Source organism: Podarcis pityusensis (assembly GCF_964106645.2).
Source record: "Podarcis pityusensis genome assembly, chromosome: 5".
NCBI classification, from domain to species: Eukaryota; Metazoa; Chordata; class Lepidosauria; order Squamata; family Lacertidae; genus Podarcis; species Podarcis pityusensis.
Genome location: NC_138032.1, coordinates 20440741 through 20466108, shown reverse-complemented (window position 1 = coordinate 20466108; position 25368 = coordinate 20440741). Strand labels below are relative to the sequence as shown.

The following is a 25368-nucleotide window of genomic DNA, read 5'->3' as shown; positions in this document are numbered from 1 at the left end:
TCTTTCATGGGCTTATGCTTTCTCCTCTTTTGTGAAGTTGGTCCTCTTCGGCATTTTCTTCCAAAAGAGGCCTGTCTCATCACAGTTGAAAACTTGTTGGGGAACGAAGCCCTGTGACTCAACATAATCTTTAAATTCCAAAACAAATCGGTCAGCATCTAATTGGTTGGCACTGGCAGCTTCACCATGTCTCACAACACTGTGGATGCCAGTTCTCTTCTTAAAATTTTCAAACCACCCTCTGCTTACCTTGAAACTCTCAACCTCAGCACTTGCTCCAGGGGCATTTGCGATGAGGTCGGCATGCAAATGTAAAGCTTTTTCACAAATTGTGCTTTTAGAAATGCTGTCACCGGCCAACTGTTTTTCGGTTATCCATATTAAAAGCAGTTTTTCCATTTCTTCCATTGTCTGTGTTCGTTGCTTTGTGAGTGTTTTAACACCTTTTGCAACACTGGCCCCCTTAATGGCATCCTTATTTTTTAAGATGGTACAAATTGTAGATTTGGCCATACCAAACTGCGTTGCCAGATCACTTACACCAGGGGTCAGCAAATGTTTTCAGCAGGGGGCCGGTCCACTGTCCCTCAGACCTTGTTGGGGGGCTGGATTATATTTTTTGGGGGGAAATGAACAAATTCCTATGCACACTGGGAAGAATGGGGCGAGGGAAGGGCAGGCGTAATAAAACAAAACAAAATAGTGTGCATTAAATCGGGGTGGGCAAGGCTCCTCAACAGACTAGCTCACCCACCACCACGCTGCTCATCCTCCCGCCACCCCCCAAAACACACACACACCAAGACCCACAATCACCCCACAGAGAAAATGGTGGCAAGTTAAGTATGCAGACAACGGCCGAGGCAAAGGAGGGATGGCAGCTCTGGAGAAGCGGCACCAGGAGGGAGCTGGAAGAAGAGGCGAGGGGGGCAAGGAGTCCTCTCCACCCATCCCAGCCCCAGCCGCCTCCTCGGTTTGCCACCTGCCTCATTCGCCAAAGGCCTGGCGGTGCCTCCGCGAAACGGGCTTCCTCCCCGCCTAGAGAAAGAGCTGCCACAGCCACCACCACCACCGCTGCTTCTTCTCGTGAAGCGGGTAGGCTGAGTGAGCTCGTTCGCTCCGCTCTCTGGCCCGTAGTAGCACCAGGGCAGCGGCAGCGGCAGCGGCAGCGGCGGGAGGAAGATTATTATTATTTCCCCAATGGCCTGACTTGGAGGGAGAACAAGAGGAGAAAGGCTGGTGGGAAAGCAGAGAGAAAGAGGGGGAAGGGGATTTTTGTCCTTCTACCATCTAACTCTGTGCGCATGCTCAGCTTCTGGGGGCACAAAACAATACTAATACTAATACTAATAATATTAATGATATCAGGGTGAGTAAGCAAGCAAAGGCAGCTTGGCCCTCTACCCGAAACAAGGAGTGGAGGACATGTGAAGGAGGTGAGCGGTGCCACCCAGACCTGCACCTTTTCTTGTCATTGGAGCTGCCCATCGTGATGCAGGGCTGCATGGCGGCCGCAGCGCCACCGCCGGAAGCCAGCTTGACTGCCCGGACGGAGCTTCCGCAGGCAACAGGAGGAAGAGGCCGAGCAGCGGCGGGTCTGGCAATCAAACACTGCACCTGGTTCACCTCAGTGCAGCATGGGGACGTCTCTGCCAATCAAACGTCCCTGAGGTAAACCAGGTGAGGCGTTTGATTGGCAGAGACACCCCCGTGCCACACTGAGGTAGTAAATCAGGCATGGTGTTTTGGCTTCTTCCACCCGTCGCCATCGCCAGGAGTCTCGGCTTTGTGGCGGGTTCTTAAATGGCCGGGCGGGCCGGATCTAGGACCCAGTGGACCTGATCCAGCCCGGGAGCCGTAGTTTGCCAACCCCTGACTTACACAGACCCCACTTTCACGCTTAGAAATAATTTGCTTCTTTACCTCTTAGAGTTATCATGGTTCTCTTCCTTTTTATCCATGTCAGCAGTCCCACAGCTAATTTTATCCATGTCAGCAGTCCCACAGTCAATCAATAAGTAGCTGAACTGGGTTCCACACAGTCCCCCAAACAATGGCACAAGGCAGAGTTCCCCAAAAGTCCCCAAAACGAAGGAGCAAAGCAGAGACAAAGGCACAAGGCAGACTCCCAAAAACAATGGAACAAAGCAGAATCCCAAAATTTTCCACTCACCCCCTCCCACAGGGTGGGTGGGCTTACCTGGCCAGGTGCCACTCACCTTGCTACCAGCTGGGGGGGCAGGGCCAGTAAAGGGCTGATGCTTTTCGGCCCAGGCTCACTTTGTTTTCTTACCAGGTTCACCGCTGGACTTCGCTCTTGGTCTTGGTTAGGTAAGTGTTTCTCGTCGGGGTTTGGAGCTACGGTGTGGCCTGCTGGGCCCCCTATGGCCGGCACTGCTTCCGCGGCTTTGGGGGCGGGGTGAGGGCTGCGGTGCGGCCTCCTAGGCCTCCTGCGGCTGGTGTCTTCTTCCCCCGACAGCGGGGGCCGAATCCAGGCTTCACGGGTTGCGCGGTCTAGCTCTGGGCCGTGGGGTGGCCTACTGAGGCCTCCCGCGGTGAGAGCCCGGCAGCAGAGGCTGAATCAAGTCCACACAGGTGCTGGGGCCTAGTTCCGGGCCACGGCACAGCCTACCAAGGCCTCCCACAGCCAGAGCCCACAAATTCGCATTCCAAAAAAATAATACGCAAATCGGAATACTCATTTCCAGGGATGAAGTGTTCATGATCCAAATAGTTCATTAACCAGGCTGTTCGTAACCCAAGGTACCACTGTACTTATCTTTTGTTTCTTGGTCCATCTAGTTCATGCTCGCTAAGAGACTCTACAGGATGTGTTGAATATAGAAACTGCATTAATTTTAAGTTTGTTTGGTACACATATTATTAGGAGCAATGTGTGTAAGAAAGGGAGAGTAGCTTGTGTTATAGACTATTTACCAATATTCATGCAGTAACTTCCGCTAAATGTGATCTCATAGCTCTGACTTTTTTCTTGTTCCTTCCTTCAGTCCATAAGTTAAAGGATTTTACCCACTCTTCACTAACATTAAATAATCTTTAACTTTCACTTGAAATACTTTTGTTACTTCAAAAGGACGTTCTCTTTCGGATAATCTACAGGCTTCTTAGGAAGGTCTGAATATAGGTATACAATATATCATTTCTGTCCTGGTAATTTTGTGCTAAATAACTGATCACATACTGCTACTTACAGAACTCAGGACAAGGACACTCAGCATATTACATTAAGGACAACAGTTAGAAATTTCCTTTTATTTAACACATCTGAATCACTATTCCCTGCAAAATGCTGGATGTGCACATTCAAGGTCAGTTTGCATTATGCTCTGCAGCACGTGGATTGAGTGAATGCTTCTTTAACTTGCCTTGCATGTTTTATTAAGCTTCTGTATGATGAGTCAAGATGAAGCATCTACAGATCTCATGTCACGCTCATGGGCAAAGGGACTGAGCCACATGATGTCCTGATCCATAGTGATGTCCACCACCAAAGGAAGGTGATAACCCAAACAAGGTGGAAATCAGTAGGCCAGGAACCAGAAGGGAAGGTAACAGATGACTAGGGTAGGCAAAGCAAGGATAATGACCAAGATTAGCTAAGGCAGGAGTTACACAGTGGTTTCTTAGAGCAACTGGAAGGGATGGCAGCCTGTCTGCTTTATGCTGCACTTAGACTGTTAAAGGACTGGTATGTTCCTCTAGACTGGAGTTTCAAGCTGTGAGGACTCCCTAGAGCAGGGGTCAGCAAACTTTTTCAGCCGGGGGCCGGTCCACTGTCCTTCAGACCTTGTGGGGGGCCGGACTATATTTTGAAGGGGGGGAACGAATTCCTATGCCACACAAATAACCCAGATATGCATTTTAAATAAAAGCACACATTCTACTCATGTAAAAACACCAGGCAGGCCCCACAAATACCCAGAGATGCATTTTAAATAAAAAAACACTGAACCGCCCGCAGGCCAGATTTAGAAGGCGATTGGGCCGAATCTGGCCCCCGAGCCTTAGTTAGCCTACCCATGCCCTAGAGGAAGGCTTGGGGGTCTCCTGATCCCTCCAAGGAGTCTGTGGTCTGGTCATCAAGAGTCCAGTGGCAGGAGGATCTCCTCAAGGTTCAGCGCATGAGATGTGCCAGCAGTTTCACAGAGGAAAGGTTGGGGAGTGGCTCCAACTCCTTCTCAGGACTACTGTTGTGGAAGGATCTGCATCTGAGGATTGCTGGTCTGGGGCCACTGGAAGGATGTGCAATTAAAGAGCTTCACAGAGCCCTTTAATTGAGCTCTGTGAATTTAAATTGCTATCTAGCTTCTCCTGTATTTGTTTCCACCAAAGAAAAGTGGAAGAAACTGAGGAGCACTGGCCCTGCTTTGTCTTGCATCTACTACCTTGTATTTTCACTTTTGGAAACTACTTTTGAGATGATGTTCATTCTTAACAATATCTAGATCAGAGGCAGACATTGCAGTGTCCTCCACATGTTGTTGGATTACAGCTCCCATCAGCCCCAGCCAGAATAGCCAATGGTCACAGGTGATGGAAATTGTAGTCCAGCATCACATGGGGGGCACCATATAGGCTTCCCTGATTTAGATTTAAATTTAGCAAGGTATGGGAATCATTTTACTTTACTCTTCTGATGGTTACTTCTCATATTGTTCCCTAGTTTAATTCGCATTGAAAACTAGGCATAACTTGCTACAGGAGGATTCAATTGCATGAGGTCATACCATGTGGCACACATAGCTGTAATAACTTAGAGTGCAGTACTCAATGATAAGAAAATATATTTAGATGCCCTTAAGTTCATTAGAGATTGCCAAAGGTCGCACTTTATGTTCCGCTAATTTTATTGAAGTTTATTGTTATGGCAGTGACCTGAACTCTGGCTGTGTGGCCTTTAACACATAGTATATATATATTCTGCAAGAAATTCAATTTTAATTTTAGATAACATATGGTTAAGTTATTGCTTCATTAATCAAAATCGGTTGATCAACTGTAAGCTCAAGTAACAAAAGTATCTAACTTGAATGAAAGCAGGCTCAAACACTCAGCAGAAATTTCCATATGATATTGTGTAAATTAAACACGTATATGGCTCCACTATACAAAAAGCAGGATTTCAAACTGTTCAATTAATGCCTAACAAATGGCATATTTTAAGCAATATCTGAGAGCCTCCAACTGCACCCTTCATGTCCCTGGAGAGTAGAGATGTTGCTTCATTAGGCCGACATAACCACCTGGTGTTGAATTTCCAGTGTCTTGAGAATTTGTAACATCTGGTACATACTGTGATCTCCTTTTACGTATGTTTCATCTTTTATTGTAATTTTATGACAAATGGATTAATTAATATCGTGTACATTATTTGAGATATTCAGCTTAATATAAAGCAACATTTAGAACAGAGATGCACCCAAAAAATTGAAATACCTTAAGAAATGCTGCTAATATTGGTCAAGTCTTATTGTTATTCTGTGGCAACTGTTGTTTGTGGTTAACTATGGATTATGGCCGCCAAAAATTGCATGGCAATATGTAAACAAAAATCTTCACCTGTTTTCAGTTTTTATATTTTAAGATTTCTTCTTAAACAAAAAATAAAATAAACTGATCCCTTCCTGCAAGCTCTTCGTCTTCACCTTGACCTGCTGCTAATTAGACTGCATATTCTTGTGTACTTTAAATTTTGCCTTTCATATAGTAGTTAGAAGAATGATTGACATTTCATAGTTTCCTTCCCCTCCTTGCTCACCCTTTCTCTGCCTTTCAGAACTTCCTTTCATTTTACCTAGCCTTCTCAGTTATGTAGTAATGCCAAGTTGAAGATGTTTGGATAGAGTCAAATGGTTTTTCTTTAATGGTGTTTTGGATGTTAGGTTCAGTTAGCAGGAGCTCATCAAAAATAGAAAGAAATATCTTGTAGGCAAGAACTTGAGGCCCTTCTTTGTATGGTAGTATGGGCTGGGAACTGATTGGGGAGAGAAGTTAGCAAGTTGATTGTTGAGGAGTATCTGGAATTGTCCTTGGTCCCAAAATAACCACCACATCTGTGAAATTTCACAGGATGTTTCCTAACTGATACAGATCAGTATCTCCATCTCAACTCATAAGTATGCAAGTAACTAATCTGAGGTCTAATATTTCTGTTGTAAGTTGTTTGTGGTGTGCTTGAATTTTTAATTTTTTTATTTGCCATGAATATGCTAAGTTACTTATCTGTCTCAGTTCTCCAGCTGTAAAATTGGGAGAGAGATGGAATCAATAAAGGACTGATTCATTTAAGAATGTGTATTGGATTGGTTCAAATGGAACAATTTATTTCTGTTTCCTTTTGTTGTGCAGATATCGTTAAACACTACTTGTTGTACACTTTGCCAAGTGCATTGCGGTATTTGTGCAACAATTTCTAGAGTGGTACTTTCATATTACTTGACTTGTGATTGACTTGCCAAAATGGTAGACCACCATTATTTATTTATTTTTAGTATAATGACCACAGAATGGTTGAGGTTGGATTGGAAGGAGAAGCTAAAAAGTCAAATTTTCTTCAGATGTGAGAAAGGGGCAGAGACTGCAATCTTTAATGTATTGGCTCCTGGTGCTGCTGCTTGATCATGGCTTGTTTAACTATTTGGAATATTAGACAAGTCAAAGGGACAAATTTTAATAAGTGCTGATCTGACATAAATAATTCACCAACTGCAATTTCATCATTATAAAAATCACGGACATTTTTTGTGAGGCATTAAAACGTGCTTATATTTTAATCACCAATGATAGGGTTTTGCCAGTAAGACCTTATTCTTCCTCTATTTTTTATAGGTTTGTGTTTTTCTAATATATCCAGATGTGAGATTGCTTGTATAATAATATTGTGAAGCTGAAGTTCTGAAAAAGAAGAAAGAGAGAAAAGAGCAACTCTGGAATGGCAATATGTCAAGAAACCTCTGCTATTTGTTAAACGCTGTTTTCATTTTAACGGTTATAAAAATGAGAAGTGTCCTTAATATTGGGCTCTATTGATCAGTAAAGGTCAGGGGCAGGCTGTACATTGCATGTACCTACCATTGCAGAGTAGCCGGCTAGCTTAACAAAAAAATGTTCCTCTTTGTGAAGGCCATTTTCCTGCAGTCGTAGAGATTCTCCTGCCACCATGTAGCCTTAGGATAAGGCTAGCAGTGGCTAGTAGCCATGATGGTTATAATCTGCCTCCACTGTTGGAGGCAGTATGTTCCTGAATACCAATTGCTAGGAACTGCAAAGTCCTGCTTGCATGCTTCCCATAGGCATCTGTTTGACCACAGTAAGAAGAGGATGACCTGATCTGGGTGGCCTGATCCAGGAGGGCTCTTCTACTACTAGATATCACTGGAAATGAAGGACTGCATTGGGTCTGCATTGATTGACATGAGAGGAGAATTGCACCCAGTCCACATATCTTTTCTCTCCTACTTTCCCTTGATCCGTTTGTAATTTATTTGATTATCTATATATTCTATGTTAAAACATTGTCTCTACTATCAAAGTGTGACTTAACATTAAGCCTGTTTTTGACTAAAGGTTACAGCCAGTCTTACATTGCGGGGGGGGGGGGGGTGCATCTTCCTGCCAGCAAAGGAGGCAGAGAAGCATGTCTTAGTAGTTCTTTGTTCTTGATCAGCTGCCAAATGGTCTTATTTTACAATCCTGCTGATGGTCACAAACTAAGGGTTTAGCAGTAGTGGGCCTTAAATACAAAGCTTCAGAAAATCTGAAGTAATAGCTGTCAGTTTGAAAGGATATGATTTCAGAGTTGCATTATTTACAACATTTTCTTCACAGACCTAATGCAGCAAAGTCATAAATCTGTTTGTGAAATTACATCTGGCTTTGGAAGGACTGCGGTCTTACCAATTTAGCATTGGCTTGATTGCAAGTTCAAAACTGAAGAAAATGGGCTGTGAAGGAGATTTTGTGTTAAAACACTGTTATCCTTGACGATTAGTAGAAACTGCAAGGGGCACCCGCAGCTACCTCACAAGATGAAAACATAAATCCATATTATTAGTTTGATATGTTTTAAAGGGTTTTTCAGGCCGAAAGACCTTCCTTAAGAGTCTACAGATGTTCTGCAGCTGCTTTATTGCCAGTTGGCTTCAGAGAACTGTCTGGAACCTCTGATTATTGGGATCATGAACATTTCTAATACAGCCCTTGTCCTCCCAAGTTAGATATACCACTGTATGTGCTTTCTGGCATATTTCTGGCATATTTGTCTTCCTTGTGTCATTATCGCAACACAATGGAATTTCTAATAAATGGAGCCCAAGGTAATTAATTATGGAAATAAGATCCCACGTGCTTAAAGTGCATGAATAAGTAGCTTAAACTCATCTTCAACATTTAGGTGAATTATATAAACAGATGGTCAGCAATACCTTGGGCAAGTTATGGGTTTCATTTAAATTCATGGTTCTTAGAGAAGGCTTTAAATATTTTATAATTACCTGGAAGATGATTATTTTTAATAATACTGCAGCACATCTCTGCATAAGGCTTCAAACGTTATGGGTTGGATGCTGTGAGCAGTAAATGAACTTCTTCTCAGGCCCCCCTACATTTTTTATATATTGTCTTTTAGATTAAAAATAAATGTATGTATGTGCCTATTCCCTTAACTCATGTCATCATGAGATACCTGTAGACTAATATGTATCGTGAATATAAGTAACTCATTTAAATTTCTGAGGGTTAGGCTTTAAATTTCCATTTATTTGCACTGTTTGGCCTATTGAGGTTTTCATTTGTCAAAATTGTTAGCTCTTGGGTATTAGTTACGCAAATATTGATGTGTAGCTTTGGCCTGTTAGCTATCAATTGAAATCAGAAAATCAATGGTCTTAATAGTTCCTTATTACATAGTTGATGCATTTGCAAGGCTAAGTTGAGTACTGTCAGTGAATAATCAATTCAGTCAAAAACTATTACCTGATCACTGCCAGAAACAGTTTCCTATAAATACACCAATACATTATGTGTGTGCAACACCCTGTAGTGTATTTAAAAGAGAGGAATAACATCAAGCTTGTCATTCTAATATGTGCTCAAAACTAGTGGGGAAATGACAATTTTAACATTAAAAAGGTAATATAAAGGTGGTAGATTGATCACTGAGTGAAGCAGACCAACAAGTGAAGCTGCTTGCTCCAAATTTAGGCACAGATCGTAGCTGAGGTAACATTGCGAACCTTCCAAAGACAGGATGATCAGTGCCATGCTCAACTATTATGGAGCCATATATAGCCCAGTTGCTAATTCAGACAAACACAATCACACACAGACACACCCAACATGATACACAATCCATCCACCCTCAGCATGCTAATCATTAGTAGCACAATGGAGGAAGGTCTATATGCCCATCCTATACATGCATCCAGCCACCCTGCTATTTTTAGGGCCAAAGCATGTTGATTGTTCAGGTTGTCAGTACACATTCTGTCAAGAATGCTTTGATAGATTTATCCATGGATTGTTCTAGTTTGCTTGGAATTATGCAGTATGAAACATACAGGCTACTATGTATTTGGCCAGCTTTATACAGTACACAAATGTTTAATCCTTGACCTCCTTCAGTTTAGTACCTGCGCAGCAATATTGAAGCATTCCAAAGCTGGTTTTCTGGTGGTGGTTGTCACTATAATTTGCTGTTTTTAAATCACCTATACATGTGCTTTGTGCTATACAATATTTAAAAATTGCCTTGGTTCTTGCCCACAGTCTTTTACACATGCTGTGCCTGCCCTCCATGTATATGGGTCAGAGGTTGAGCTTGCCCTTAGATTGTAGGCAGAACAAAGACTGCCGAATGAAAAGTTTCTGATATAATTATCAGTTTTGCAGGCATTGATGGGAAAAATCAAATCATCAAAAGTTCACCAAATATTTATCAATCGTGGTCAATTAATGCTTTGTGACATAAAAATAAGAAGAACTCGTTAAAAAAAATTGTACATTGTTCGTAGTTGATTCCCTGAGGTGAGAATCAAAACCTTTGAAAAGCTGCACTTTTAAAAACCGGGTTACAATTCTGCTGTAGTTCTCATGGTCCACGTTTGCCAAGCTAATGAATCACTCTGGCATCTATAAATAAGCCATTCTGTGAATGAAAAGCCTTTATGGTTTTGGGTTTTTTTGTAATTATAATAAAAATGTTTTTCTCTGTCTTAGTTGTTTCATGAACACATCATATGTTAATACTGAACATCCCCCCCCCCAAAAAAATAATGTTTCTATAAGAAAGGGGTGGGAAACCTTTTTATGTGCAAACACCATATTCCTTCATAACTAACCTTCTGGGATCTGTGTACCAGTGTTGGGTGGGGCCAATGCAAAAAGTGGGTACACCTCTTCTTTGGTCATGCACACTTACAGAATCCACACATATGTGTTCTCGCATATAACCAGGGCTTTTTTTCAGCTGGAGCTCACTGGAACTGAGTTCTGGCATCTCTCAGGTGGGTGCCATTGCCACTATAAGAGAACAAGGTAGGTGTTCATGTTGAGTTCTGGCACTTCTTTTTCTAGAAAAATAGCACAGTGTGTATATAACACACAGCAGTTTATTCACACCCACACCTATTTCTCTCTCTCTCTCTCTCTCTCTCTTTCTCGCTCGCACACACACACACAACATATTTTGTCACTTCCCACCACCAAGCAATTAGGCTTGAAGAAAACATTGGAGCTTTCCCCCCAAGCTAAATGGCTAAGGTGGTGATCTTCTTGAAGACTGCAGCCCACGGTGCTGGGAGGGTTAATATCTTACTCCCTAGCTGCCTTCTCGGTCTTGGCAGTTAGGCTTGAAAAAAGCCTCAAATTGGCTCCAAAGGAAAGCTGTTTTCAAGCCTAATTGCCTAGCTAAAGGAGCAGCAGTTTTTGGGTGGGGAGGGGGCAGCACATGCCCTTCGTTCTTTAGCTGCAGACCCTCATATGAAAATGCACCCATGCAGCAATTGTGCTTCTAAAAAGCTTCCACTGTCACCTATGGAAGCCTTAAAAGAAACACCCTAATGGTTGGGGAGGAGAGGGTTCCCCACCCCAGCCTTAAGAAATGGAGTGATTATTCTAGAATAGTACTTTGAAATTTTCTCTCATCCCTAGTAGAGGAAGTTAAAACAAAAGCTGCTAAATGTGGCTCTGTATTAACTTGGTGGCATACAATCCCTACACTCAGCTAATACCATCCTCTTCTTTGCATCCTCTCTTGGTCACTTAGGAGTAACAGAGGCATGTAGAGATGTCTTCTGAGTGGCTGTTACCTTTTTCTGGAATTCGTTTCCTGGTTGTTTAGATCCTAAGTGTGAAAGTTATTCAAAAATCATGTAAGCCATTTTAAGGAAGCAGTTTATGGTGAAATGTAAATGTGAAGTGCTTATAGCTTGTTTGTTGGTTGGTGTGGTGTTAAAATATTTCATAATTTTAAAATCTTCTGATTTAACACTATTTAAGTTAAGTAAATAATCTACACATTCTGCTTTGTACTTCTGTGCTACACACAGCTCTGTTCTGCTAGAGCAACCTATTTCTTTACAGATGGATCTAAGAGGACTTCGTATTATGAGATTGGTGAAACGATTGTCTCCTTGGCAGCTGTTACGCATGTCACAAGGAATTATCTCAAGTTTCATTGTTCTTCCATTTCTGTCTTTTCTTTCTCTTTTCTCCTGATCTCCCACTCAATAATAGCAAATTCAAGTTAACATGTTTCCCCATATGGCAAGGGGATATTTCTGATGCCAAACTTTCCTCCTTATATCTGAAGCTAATGTTCATTTGCTATTACACCTTTTGCCAGGGCTTTCAAGGTTTCTTACCAATATAATTTCTAATTTAAGATAGGCAAGATGGGCTGATGTCAAGAGTGAAAAGCTCTGTTTTTGTAGCACATGGGATACTGCATGGAGGTCAGAGGAAACGCTCGTTAAGATTATTTGCATTAGCAGAGGAGAAACGTAACAATTGTTCTGATTTCTCCTGTTATCACCATCTACTGTGTATATCCGATTCTTACTTTCAGTTATTTTATGACATCTGCAGACTTCACAATTGCTGCCTTCCATAAGATTTTTGAGGTCACTGGCATCTGGTACACAAGTGGTGGGATGTAATGCCAAACACAAAATTATGTTTGAGTATTTGTTAACAAGTCTGTAATCCATTAAGTACAAATTGTTGTTTGCCTAGTGCCAATCATTTTTAATCAGAATATCAAGTGATGGATTAAGTATATTCTGTAAACAAATTGTCCTGGTAGATCAAGTTTTGATTACTTCCCTGTGTCATATCAATCTTGTGGTAATTTCAAATGTCATTTTATTTATTTATAGGCTTTCTTACCCGCCCTTCACCATAAAGCTCCAAGACGGGCTACAACAATATAATAATACAGTATTAAAATCAATTAAAACAATTCACAGCAGAATATTAAATGCTAAACACTTTTACTACCTGAATGTCTAGCATAGTTTGAGGCAAATGCCCCAAAATTTGAGTCAAACTGGAAGATATGAATCCATGGTCCCTGGTGGTTCAGCACACATTCAATGGGTACAGGCTAACATCAAGAATTTTAACAAAATTTATATAACACTTGATTGTAGTATAAGTTCTCTGTGGTTGGATGAGGCACAACAAAAGGAAAGCTCCCAAACTGAGCACTTGCATTTAAGAGAACATAGCAGCTGCAGGGCAATGAAAGCATTAAGCCCATAAAAATTGAAGGATTCTTTCTTTCTTTCTTTCTTTCTTTCTTTCTTTCTTTCTTTCCCTCCACTGACCAACTTCAGCTGTCCAGGGTTCCAAGCAGACTCCTTTCCAGCCACTTGGTATCATACTGGAGATGCCAAAGATTAAATCTGGGGCCTTCTGTGTGCAATGAACTATGATTCCCTCGCCGGAGCATCTGTTTGTTTAATGTTTGCTTTATTTAAAATAAAAAATAAACATTACATATATAAAATATTATCCCAACCTCTCTGTATTGCAGTGTCTATTCTGGTATGGAATGCTATGAAATAAACAGTAGCCCCTGGGAAATTGCTACCCAACCTAGCAGTTCAAAAGCATACCAGTGCAAGTAGATAAATAGGTACCGCTGCGTCAGGAAGGTAAATAGTGTTTCTGTGCGCTCTGGTTTCCATCACGGTGTCCCGTTGTGCCAGAAGCGGTTTAGTCATGCTGACCATATGACCCGGAAAGCTGTCTGTGGACAAACACTGGCTCCCTCTGCCTGAAAAGTGAGATGAGCGCCGCAACCCCAGAGTCGCCTTTGACCGGACTTAACCATCCAGGGGACCTTACCTGCTATGAAATAAACAGCAGCCACTGGGAAATGAGCCAACTGTTGTTTGTCTGATTTTCTTTTTTTAAAAAAATACTATTTTAATGTTTTTATATATGTTGGAAGTTGCTCTTAGTGGCTGGGGTAACCCAGTCAGATGGGTGGGGTATAAAACAACAACAACAACTTGTCAATTTGTTCATCTGTATGAACAAGATCAGATTGACTCCAAGTGATTCTTAATGGTAATTTCTTTGAGAAAGGGAATTTTACAAATAACAGTGAAGATAACTAGTAGCACGAAGCGAGCATTTGAATCTCCATGTTAACTGTATCCTAAGCTTTTCTTCGGAGACTTAAGGCTGTAGCTATGAGTGACCCCTTAGGCAGATAATGAAATTGTATTCCACTTTCCCCGTTTTTCAAGATGGATCTGTTCTAGTACTGAAACAAACACAAATCCCCAAAACATGTTTTTAAAAAATCAGTAAACATTAATCTATCATACATAGCAAAAACTGCACAAGAAACCAAAACAAGAACATTTACTGCACCTATCAGAAGAGTCAAAGTATTTTGTAATCCACACTGATTTTGTTATCTCTGCTGGGAATCCAGCTGTAAGCTATCAATAGTGTAGGGAGATCAAGGATTCCTTGAGCTACTTTGGGGTCATGGCACAGAGTAGTAGTAGTTTTCTGTAAATCTGCATTTCTTATACATCTGCATTCTTTTACAGGCTTTCTTTGTCAGCAGTTGCAGAGTGTATGTGTGTGTGTGTGTGTGTGTGTGTGTGTGTATATATATATATATATATGGTACAGCTGGATGTATAACAAACTTCTGTGTGGTTCCTCGTGATGGATCATTACTTGAATTAAAGTAAAACCATGTTCTTGTACCACATGTTGCCACATGGCAATTTGTGTTCTTCTGGGATATATATGGGCTCATGTCTTCTGAAAGTTTCATTTGATCTTGTGGCACATGTGTAGCAAATGAGCAGCGTGAAAAAAACGTGTCTGCACAGTTGCTGTTTTTCCAATTAGGATAAATTATAACTGAAAGCCTCCCAAGGCTTGTTGCTTAATTTATCTGTTTAATATTAGCATTCCACATCTTTGATTATAAGCAGGGCGCTTTTTGCAGTCGTGCTTATTTAATGTTAACAAAATGCCCGTGTTTTTTTCACAGGTGGGGCTGACACTGAAGGTCCATTTATTGTAGGGGTTTCACCAGGGATAGGCAGTGCATCACTGTGCGCTCCCTGAGAACCCCCTCTCACTGTACGTCAGGGTTGGTTGGGGTGGAGGTGGTCTGGTTTTGCCTTCATCCCAGCCATGTGCCCAACTTCACAGTTTTACATTTCCCTGGAGGAGGGAATGGCAGTGATTCCAGTTATTCACTTATATGAGGAGGGGAGAGAATAAAAGTATGTGCAACTGAACTGACTGAGAGCCACAGCTGCTTCTAACTGAATAGTTTCTTTTTAAGCTCTGTGGTATATGTGTATATATGACCCTTTTAATGGTTTTCTCTGTGTGCTTGTATTCTCTTTCTGTCTACCTACATGTCTAACTACAATGTGTATGCTATATATTGGTAATAAGCCACATACTTTAGATGTGTTATATATACTATATAAAGTTTTTTGGGTTGTTTGTTTCTTTACTATGGATATATAAAAGATAGAAGAAGCTAGTAATTGCCTTTAAGATCAGAGCACAAAGCATTACCTTTGGATTTTACAAGGCCAACCAGCAACAAAAGAGCAGTAATTTATGAGCTCAGTGTAAAAGAATAGCATAATTGCATTAAAAATTAATGCTAATGAACACTAAAATGGGGAAGGTGGTTATGATGAAAGTTTGTATTCATCTTCTCTGGGTTGAATGATGGCTAGTGGCTTGATTAATGGCTTAATTTCTATCAATTAGCGGGGGGAAATCTCCTACGAGACAAGGGTAAATTGAGCATTGAATTACATATCGTGCTTTTGTGTGCTGAGAAAAAAAGAGTTGAGTATCTCTGATATTAGCCACAGTGACAAATGTGGTGTGCCCCACAATGTCTGCATTAGCTCTCCTGACAGGCTGGTTGTGTGTGGTTATGGGGTGTTTGGAGATGGCTGGCAGACAACATTCACTGGCAAGTTCCTGAGAAACCTACAGCTCTTCCATCTATAGAATTTTAATTAGAGTCAATAAGAATTCAAGAATTAAAATGGACAGCTAGCAGCAACAGCAGAGGCTGCAGTCTGGCTTGCTCATATGCTGCAAGATGAAACTTTATTCAGCCTCTCTCTGTGTGTGTGAAAATACAGCAGACGTCCAGCATCCTTCAGGATATTATTGATGTTCTGTACCATTTTGTCCTATGAATTCTTATACCTTTCTTTGTAATTATATGTCTTTTTTATATACACATTAGGTGGCTGGAAAACACTGAGTTAACTTTGGTGTAACATCTTAATCATTTTGCTGAATGAAAGTACATTTACCCAATACAAGAAAGGGATTGTATCCAATTAAGTTCTACTCAGAGTAAACCCACTGAAATTAAAGGACCTGTCAGGCCAATTAACTTTAATAGATCTACTTTGAGTATGACCAATGCTGGATAAAACCTAATGTGTCATTTGACCTATGTATGTGACTTACACGAGGAAGAAATCTTTTTAAGCTAAAAAAACAGCAACAGAGAGCAAGAAAAGCTTTGGCTGAGACATCACCACAACTCTTATGCACTTTAGCTGTGCTAGCTCCAGACCTAAAGCATGAGAGAAGGTGGTGAGCAACTGAGGTGAGTAAAGGAAGAGTTGCTGGGTCAAAGCTCATCTTGCTTCTCACACTGAAAAGGAGACTTAAGTGGCCTATTTTCCCAAGTCCTGACTTATCCAGGATTCATTCAGTTGGGTCGGATCACTCTTGCTGGCCCTTCTATTGTTGCTCAGTAATAAAATATGGCCCTTTTTCAATTTTAAAAAAGTTGCTAACCCAAGGTTAAAATGTAGGGTACCAATATGTGTTTTATAGAACTGGGGCTGCCACTGAAAATGCCCTGCTTTCTTGCTTCTTCAGATATTTATTGCCGTGGGGCAGAAACCTGGAAAGTGGCCACATGAGAAGGTTCCACGACCTGTGACATTTCTCTTCTTCCTTTCCCCACTCCTCCCCACAGCTTCCTCTCCTGGCAGTTTCCCCTCCCAATACCCTTTGGGATCCATGCTGCCTGGGCATTCAATCGTCATTTAACCCCCACAAAACCCCTGTGAGGTAGATTATGCTTTGTGGCCTTGACAGGCCCAAGGTCACCCAGAGAGCTTTATGGCTGAGTAGGGATACTGTATATGTTGAACTTATTTTGATGCTTACCAGTAAGTGTTTTAAAGCCCCTTTTCCTTGACAGTTTTCAGAAGGGTGAGTGTGTTGCAACAAAGCCAACGGAGTCCATTGACCTCTTAAAAAGACTTAACAAATCAGTGACATACATACAAGTACACAAATGGTTGGAAGGGATTGTAAAGAGTGAGGCCAGAGGGAAAAGAGACTCAGAAAGCACAGACATCGACAATTATATTATTATTATTAACAGTGACCATTCACAAAGCAGCGTCAACGATAACACAAACATCCTGACATCGGTAAGCTAATTAACACGTGTAATGTAATAAAAGCCCATTAGCCCAATTCAAGCCACAGGTGACAGAATTGAACCGCTTGAAACATTGTAATTTAATGGTTTCTTGTTGCAGTGTCCTTTAAAACACTGCAACAGCTATATCAGAAGACCACAACATCTTATGCTGTAAGAAATTTGCTAATCTTAAAAGGTCCCACAGGATTCTTTGTTGTTTTTCCTTGTTGTTTTTCCTTGGGCAGAGTTCTGTTATTAGAAAATTGTCTGATAAGCATATTTTGGCATACCATTTTTGGGGTTGTAACATTTAAATAGAGTGGTTCACAAGATACTAGTTTTCTATCATTTTGTATTGTTATATAGATTATGTTTTTGTTTTTAAAAGAAATATTTGCCCCCTTTTACTTCCTCTCTGGCTGTGCTGGAGCTCCTAATTATGTTTGTGAAGTGTAATTGCTACATGCCATACCCTGTTAGCCGTATAGGTCCGTATAGTTAAAGCTATGGTTTTCCCAGAAGTGATGAATGGAAGTGAGAGCTGGACCATAAAGAAGGCTGATCGCCGAAGAATTGATGCTTTTGAATTATGATGCTAGAGGAGACTCTTTGAGAGTCCCATGGACTGCAAGATCAAACCTATCCATTCTGAAGCAAATCAGCCCTGAGTGCTCACTGGAAGGACAGATCCTGAAGCTGAGGCTCCAATACTTTGGCCACCTCATGAGAAGAGAAGACCCCCTGGAAAAGACCCTGATGTTGGGAAAGATGGAGGGCACAAGGAGAAGGGGACGACAGAGGACGAGATGGTTGAGCAGTGTTCTCGAAGCTACCAGCATGAGTTTGACCAAACTGCAGGAGGCAGTGGAAGACAGGAGTGCCTGGCGTGCTCTGGTCCATGGGGTCACGAAGAGTCGGACGCGACTAAACAACAACAATATCATGTTTGCCACTGAAAAAGCTGCCCCCCCCAAAAAAATAGGAACAGCACATACGTTAAAGGTACTTACGAAAGCCAGGTTTATACACAAAAAAGAAATCATTAATACAAATATTCTTAAGTTAAAACAAAAGGAGTCACAGTCTTGAAAGATGTTTGGTTTTTTGAAATAAGATGAATTCTGGATACTTAAGGCCTCTGAAGCCCTTCTGTTATGCATTGTGATTTAACTGGTAATACAATGCCACCTGCTGTTTTCAGAAGGTTACTGCTGCCGTATGATTGTGTTGACTTACAGACGTAAGTCTGTATGAGCAGACACATTAAAACTGAAGGTTATCACAAAAAGGTCTTGACAAGCCTCCCACACAAGTGCATTGATAGTTTCCCATGTATGCTTATTTCTCCAAGTTTTCCCACCCGCTTTAGTAATAAGATAAAAAGCACAGAGCTACTAGGAGCAAGCTTAATTGTAATTCTTATAGAAGGAATGATTTATGTATGAAAAATGGCATCAACAGTCACTGATACAAATAGTTCTGTATTTTCAGTCTGACCAGAGTGAAAGGACTTGCTGTCCAATGAGTTAGTATTGATTTTTTTTGTCTCTACCCTCTTAGCTTTCTGACTCCATTATTTTTGATTTTACTATGAAATATATATCCTTTCTACTGACATCTGACAAACACTATATGGAAGTCATTTTATATACCAATAATGTGTTTGTCAACAATATTGTAGACTAATGGATACAGCTTCCTTCCAGTCCATTTTTATCCAGTTAATGTCACTGAAGTAATTCTGGAAAACATTCTGTGATTTTGTTTCTCTTGGGGACCATGTTCCCCACATTGTGGCTGTCATTCACATTGCAGCACTCGCCAATACCAAAGGTCAAACCTGTGTCTACAACGGTTTTCCCATTGAATGTTTAAACTACAAAAACATTCAGGTGCATGTTTGTCAGTTGTGACAATATATTTATATATAGTGCATACACTTTTTCTTACACAGATATCTGTCATCGGTGTTGGAAAACCATAAGTGAAGCAGACACAGATATACCTGAGCATCGAAGGCAGCTTGTCATGACAGTATCCGGCTTTTTGATTATGCGTGGTTATAAAATCTTGATACCATTTCCATCATAGGAGTGACTGGCAAGGGTGTCTCACTGGTCCCATACTAGTTCATCAGTGGGAGAGAAAGGACAACATGTGACCTGAATGACAACATTGTAGAAACCTAATCCTAAATAAGTTGATATTATACCAGTGGTGGTGGCGGCTGTACTCAGTGGATGCATAAGAAAACAGTGAGCCATTTGACTTAGTCTTGTGTGTCCGCTACAGTCCAGTCGTTCGAAAGTGTAGATTAGCAGAGCTAAATTTCTTTCCGTTGCTTGTGTATGGCAACATTAATTTCTTTTAAATTTCCTTGGTTGTTTGACTGACATAGAGTAGCTCTAAATTATATAGCGTGCAAGGTTCTGTTCTGTCTGTCTCTGATCAAGCAAAGCTTTTACGTATAATAAAACTTGTATGTATTGTTTGTCCACATAAATACTGGAATGCTCTTCTGGATAAGAGTTGATGTGCTTAGCACGATACACTGCTGACATTTTAAAGGGAAGGGTGCCAAAAATATATCTAGTCCCAGACTGAGCTCCAGATTGTCCAGAGACCTTTCTCAATCCAGCAAATATCACAGACTATTGTGTTCCTTAGTGTGTATTGAATACCTATGTTATCTGAAGAACTTTTCTATTTGGTTTTCTATTGTGGATCAAAGTACGGTACTTAAATTTCTGATGGATCTTTTTGTTGTCAGTATATATATGCCCGATCTTACTAATTTCATCTCCAACAGAAGTGAAAAAAATGCAGCATTCATATTTATTACAGTGAAGCTCAAAAGGAAACAAGCAAGTCTGTAAAATGAAATTTTTCTAACTCTAGCACATTCTTCAACTTTTTCAATTGTTAAAAGATTGAAAAACTTTTTAAAATGTCACATAAAGCAGTGCTGGAATATTAAAATGGTTTACATGAATGCAATAAGCATACAGAGAGCTTCTTTAGGGATACAATGGGCTCTGTATAGAATTACCCGTCATTGTTTGGAGTGATTCTCAGTGTGGTAGGTGGAACCCCATTGAGAGGCTCAAACCGTGGTCAGATGCTAGGGGACTTTTTATTGAGTCAAGAAACAAAACGCCAAGTCCCTTCTTTTTGGCATTATATTGAACTGTGGGGCAGAGGGTGGGGGGTGCCTGTACTCTTTGCAACAGGAATCAAACTCATGATTACCAGATGCTTTGTCAGCAGTGCCATCCTGTTTGTATCTGGTGTAAATGGCAAATATTTCAATTCCATTGTCTAGAATCTGCTTTATCCTTCCTATCCTTTTTTTTTTTTTTTTTGCTGAACAAAATAAGAATAATTTCTCCTTGGCAGAGCCATCATTTACCTTAGAGTTTTCCATTTTTTGAGCAGAGGAAATACTTTAGAAGAATATTGCACAGTGCTGATCTTAAGCTTATGCTAAACTATACTGACATTATACCCTCTTCTATAGACCAAACCAGCCTCGTAGAGCAAGTGAAACGAGTAAAAGAAATTGAAGCAATTGAAAGTGACTCCTTTGTTCCACAGACATTCAGATCAAGTAAAGAAGTCAAAAAGGTAAGTTTTCAATCTTCTTTCTTTGCATAGAGCCCCTTGTGAGCTGGTGGAAAGCCGGTACATTAATGCAGTTGACATTGACATTGACTTTGACTTTCATACTGGTAATCCTAATCCCAGTCATCAGAAATCAGAAATATATGGATCCCATAATGATGTGATTCTGCATTTAGGTATAATAAAGGAATGCAGGTTTTGTCAACAATAATGTGCTTAATTCAGTTAGTGTGTTCTGGTTGCAGCAAGGCACAGGTATCGCTTTTAAGTATTGACATTTTTTGACACAAAGGCCATTTTTTTTAATATAGCAATCCAACTTATTAAACTGCCAGTTTGGGTGCAGAGAAATACAAGGCTGCTTTTTGCATATCCGGGGGCTTTTTGTCTTCCCCCTTTTTGATGGCATCACCCTGGGAAGGCCCTCCTCTGTCAAGGTCATGTGGAGCAGCATGTATTGCAATGGGAGAAGCTACCACCAGACCGAATCAGCCCTCCAACTCCCACCAAACACCAAGGTGCACATGTTCTTCTCTGAATGCAGTGCCATATGAATGTTGCTTGTTTGTTTGTTTATTAAATCTCTATACCAGCCTTCATCCGAAGATCACAGGGCGGTTTACCATATCACGTTTTCCCAAATGAACAGATAAAGATATTCCAGATCTGAAGCAGTAATAATTCCAAAGATCTTTGGGCTGATGATTAAGAGGGAGTTCTCCTGCACTGGAGTTGTGGGTTAGGTGCGGGTTGGACAAACTATATTTGGAGGGAATCTCCAGTCATTTTTTCCAACACTGAAATTAGTCTGTGTGTCAGGAAATTCATGCCCTTTGTCATGTAAAAGGTGAGTGAAAGGATACTCTTGGGGGGGGGGTGTTGCTAAATAAGATGATAAGTGCTGTGTGTATCACTTGGATGACCAGTTGTTGAAATCTTCAAGTACGGCGGGGAAAAGCTCATCTGAAACCCCGGAGATCTGTTTCCAGTCAGGGTAAATAGGACTGAGCTAGACGGTGCCATAGTCATCTACAGAACTATTGCAGAAGCACTATTCTAGTTTCAGCTGGAGCATAGTATCCTGTCTCTTCAAGCAGGCCTTTGCAGTTTTCACTATATATGTCTTATATGATAAGGCATCCCTTGCTGCAAATAGATATATATTAGTTTGTGAGCCCTTGGAAACAGTCCCCCCCCCCCTTATCTTATTAATTTGGTTGCATAAGAGAAATGCACAAATACTTGTGACAACTGTTTTGAGACTTTAGGATTTAGGATCCTATAAAGATAAATGAAATTCCTTGCTCTAGAATTCAGCAAGTTCAGAATCTCAAACTGGCTCCTGTCCAGTCTATAGTTCCAGGTTCCAAGGCATTCTGGTGCTTCCATGCATCCACTAAAATAGACATGGTGGGTTAGTTTAGTCAAAATTCTTTAACATGAAATTCCTGTTATTCAGTATATTTCTCACTATCAGTCTACTGTCACAGGACAATGATGTTCTCATATTATTCAGAGTGGAATTAATTAGACTATGAAGATTGTGTGTGAATTTTATCCCCCACCCTGCACTCTCAATTAGGCAACAGAACCCGCGGAAGTCAAAAGCGAAGCTGCAGCAGCAGAACTGGGAAGTTCTGTTCTCACATCTATTGAAAAAGAAACAGTGCCTGGAATTATTCCTACTGCTATCAAATACCAAGATGAAAACTCACTAGCCCATCCTAATGTGAGTGTGGTGATGCTTATTACAACAGCCTTTATCTAACAAAGTTCCTGTGGAAGGGGAGAGATTAGGTTATGCAATATATATGTTCCTATGTGTATGCTGGTTATTTTGAATAAAGTCCAACAACTTTCACAAAACATTTAACACTAGAACTATTAGCATGCGCATTGCCGTGTAAATGTGGGAATCAAATGGGAATCAAATTGCTATAACCAGATTTAGGTAGAACTAAATCTGGGTTTTTTCATTCCTTCTATTTATTTTTCAGACTTATTAACTGTTGGGTGGGGGGGAGGAGAGGGGGGAACCAGTCTTACCTCTCATATTCACTTACATTCCAGAGGATGGCCTCTCTTTTTAAGAAGTATTAAAAAGGGTATTCTGAAAATTGCATCCATTTATTACTTCAAAGTTTTTTTAGCTACATTATGGTATACAAACGTACCCACATTTCAATAACTTCCTTTGAATTGCCCGCACTGCATTGTATACATCAGAATATAGAAATCTGTCTTTCTTACATGCTCTTAGCATACTTGGAGGAAGCACCTATCTTCCTGAACTTCTGTCTACCGTAATTAGATTCAGGCTTTGTAGGCACTCTTCACTTGCTGCAGCAGAGATCTTTCCAATTCTACAGAGATGCTTGAAGGATCCAGTGATGTGACACAGGATTAATTTATAGATAGTGATGCCAGACCTCAAAATTGCCTAGATAAGTGGATAGTGATTATGGTTACGCAGTTGGCATGGTACAGATATATGCCGTATGCTCAAAGCTAAGACCTGATGCAGATCGTACCACAATTTGACAGATGCTGAAAATCCGTGGAAAAACACAACAAAATCCTGACTTTGATGAGGGCATCTCAGTGTGGGTTTTCCACTGCACTACTGATTGCTTGAGGTTTCTGGCAATGGATTCATGGGGTATTTTCAATACTCACAAATGTTAATCCTTATCAAGATGTCTACATGTTGTATCTTTTCTTCCTCTCTTACAGCTGTTTGTTGACAAGGCAGAAGCAGAAGAAAGATGGTTCCAGAGGCTGATTTCTCTTCGTCAAGAGAGGCTAATGGGCAGTCCTGTGGCCTGGGTGAATTAAATAGCCTACAGAATTTCAGTGTCTTCTGTGCTATAAAAATCCAGTGGTAAAACTGGATGAGTGTCCAAGTAAGCATGGCCTATCAGGAAATAAATTTTTTACCCTGGCTTCTATTTGAGGCCAACATTGTTTTAATTGAGAATTGTCTTAGCTTAACTGCGCGTATCTGAATGGATGGTGGGTAGAATGAAGGCGAGATGAGAGGGAGCACCAGAAGATCTGCTAAATTACTGCATATAAGAAATTATGCCTTATTGTCCTGAAGGCAGCTGAGAGATCCTGGTGGTGTTTTGACAAGATTCAGTCCCGTTGGAAAGAACGTTTAGGATTTGTTTCCTTAACAATTTAATACCTCTCTCCTCCCAACAGAAGTAGGCAAGTCCTAACTTTCTCTGTTCTCTATCATTATTAAAATGTAATCATATGCTTTGCTGCCTGTTCAACAAATTATTCTGAATACAGGACACAGACAAATAGAGGGGAAAGAGAAGAGATCATTTGGTGTTTTGCAGTTTTCATTCTTAAACTGTCTCCAGTGTGTAGTTATATAGATGCAATTGTAAGGTATTAAGATACTATTTAATAGCTCTGTGCTCTAAGGGTGAAACATACCACTAGATTCTGTGACACTTTCCCCATTGATGCTCATTCAAAGTCCAGGCATGGAGCTCCTTGATAAGAATTGGAAACTGGCAGTTGTATAGGAAAGGCACCCAATATCCCTAAACTACATAACGACAGTGTAATCTTATTAAGTACGCTTTGCTAACAATTCAAGGTTCTTTAAATAAAAGAGTATTTTGAGCTATGCACTCTTCAGTCTCCCGTTTGAGTTTTATTTGGATATTTTTAGACGAGTGGCAAACAATGTCAGATTAAAGACACTGCAAACTTCCACTCAGTGAAAGGAGGATTGCTGTTAGTTGATAAAGCAGGTGTTCCTCTTTGGCGGTGTCCACATTTTAATATTTCCCCAATAGTGGCTGAGATTCAAAGTACTGTGTGTAATATTTCACACATGTGCAAGGACATTTCAGTTTCTCTCTCCACTCCCACCCCCCAGTGGCAGCCCTCAAGCCCTACTTTGAAAGTCGGAGGAGCCTCTGGATGGGTGAGTGAAACTGCTGTTGGAAGTGACCAGTCACTTCCTCATGTGCCTAGGAAATTGTTTTGCACAATATTCACAGGCCTCTCTGGATCCACTACTTCTCTCCTATTATGTTCTCACATGTATAAAAGATTGAGCTGAGCTAGATCCTAAGCTGTGCACAAAAAAATCATGTATAAGTATGCAATCTTATCATCATCATCATCAAACCTTTTATTGACATCACATGCAAACATCCAAAACAAGTCAATACAGAATTACCACTTCCCCAGTGGCACAAAACATTTGCTAAAGGAAAGGAGGCAGAGCAGTCTATCGTCACATCTCTAGGTCTCCAAGGAGATCAGACGTCTGCAGTGTATTTCAACGACAAAAAACCAAATAGAGATATTTAGCCACTAACTTGGTGAGCTCCTGATCATTCCCCAGTTATAGAAAATGTATGACCTCCAACTCTGGTTTCCATTTGGGGATGCAGAGTTGATCTAGAAATTGCTGACGGAGATCAGCATATAGTTTACAATTAAGAACCATATGTGTAAGGGTTTCCACCAGGTGGTCTTCACATGGGCAAGTTCTTTCTCCTTCCACCCTGCCTGAGAACCTTCTCCAAAGGAGGTTTGATGGGTTTGAATTAAACCTGGCCAGCAAAAATGCCCTTTTTTCTTGAGGGTTAAGCAGAAACTCTCTCTTATCATGCCATACATGCACTCTTATCATGCCATACATTCGGGGGGACAGGAGATCTACAGCTTTCATTGGACCAAATTCTTGAAGGTATAGTTGTGGCATTTTGAGCACATGATTGTCTGCTACATGT

The 25368-nt window shown here is 40.8% G+C and overlaps 1 protein-coding gene across 1 annotated transcript in view; it reads left to right on the top strand.

Moving 5' to 3' along the window:
- The window catches only part of RSRC1 (arginine and serine rich coiled-coil 1), a 161430-nt gene extending 137178 nt beyond the window's left edge, over positions 1–24252 (top strand). Inside the window, exons 8-10 of the mRNA XM_081008255.1 lie at positions 20502–20608; positions 22188–22334; positions 23339–24252. Coding sequence (XP_080864381.1) covers positions 20502–20608; positions 22188–22334; positions 23339–23440 — 356 coding nt within the window. The 3' untranslated portion in view covers positions 23441–24252. The remainder of the gene's footprint in view (positions 1–20501; positions 20609–22187; positions 22335–23338) is intronic.
- Positions 24253–25368: the final 1116 nt, after the last annotated feature.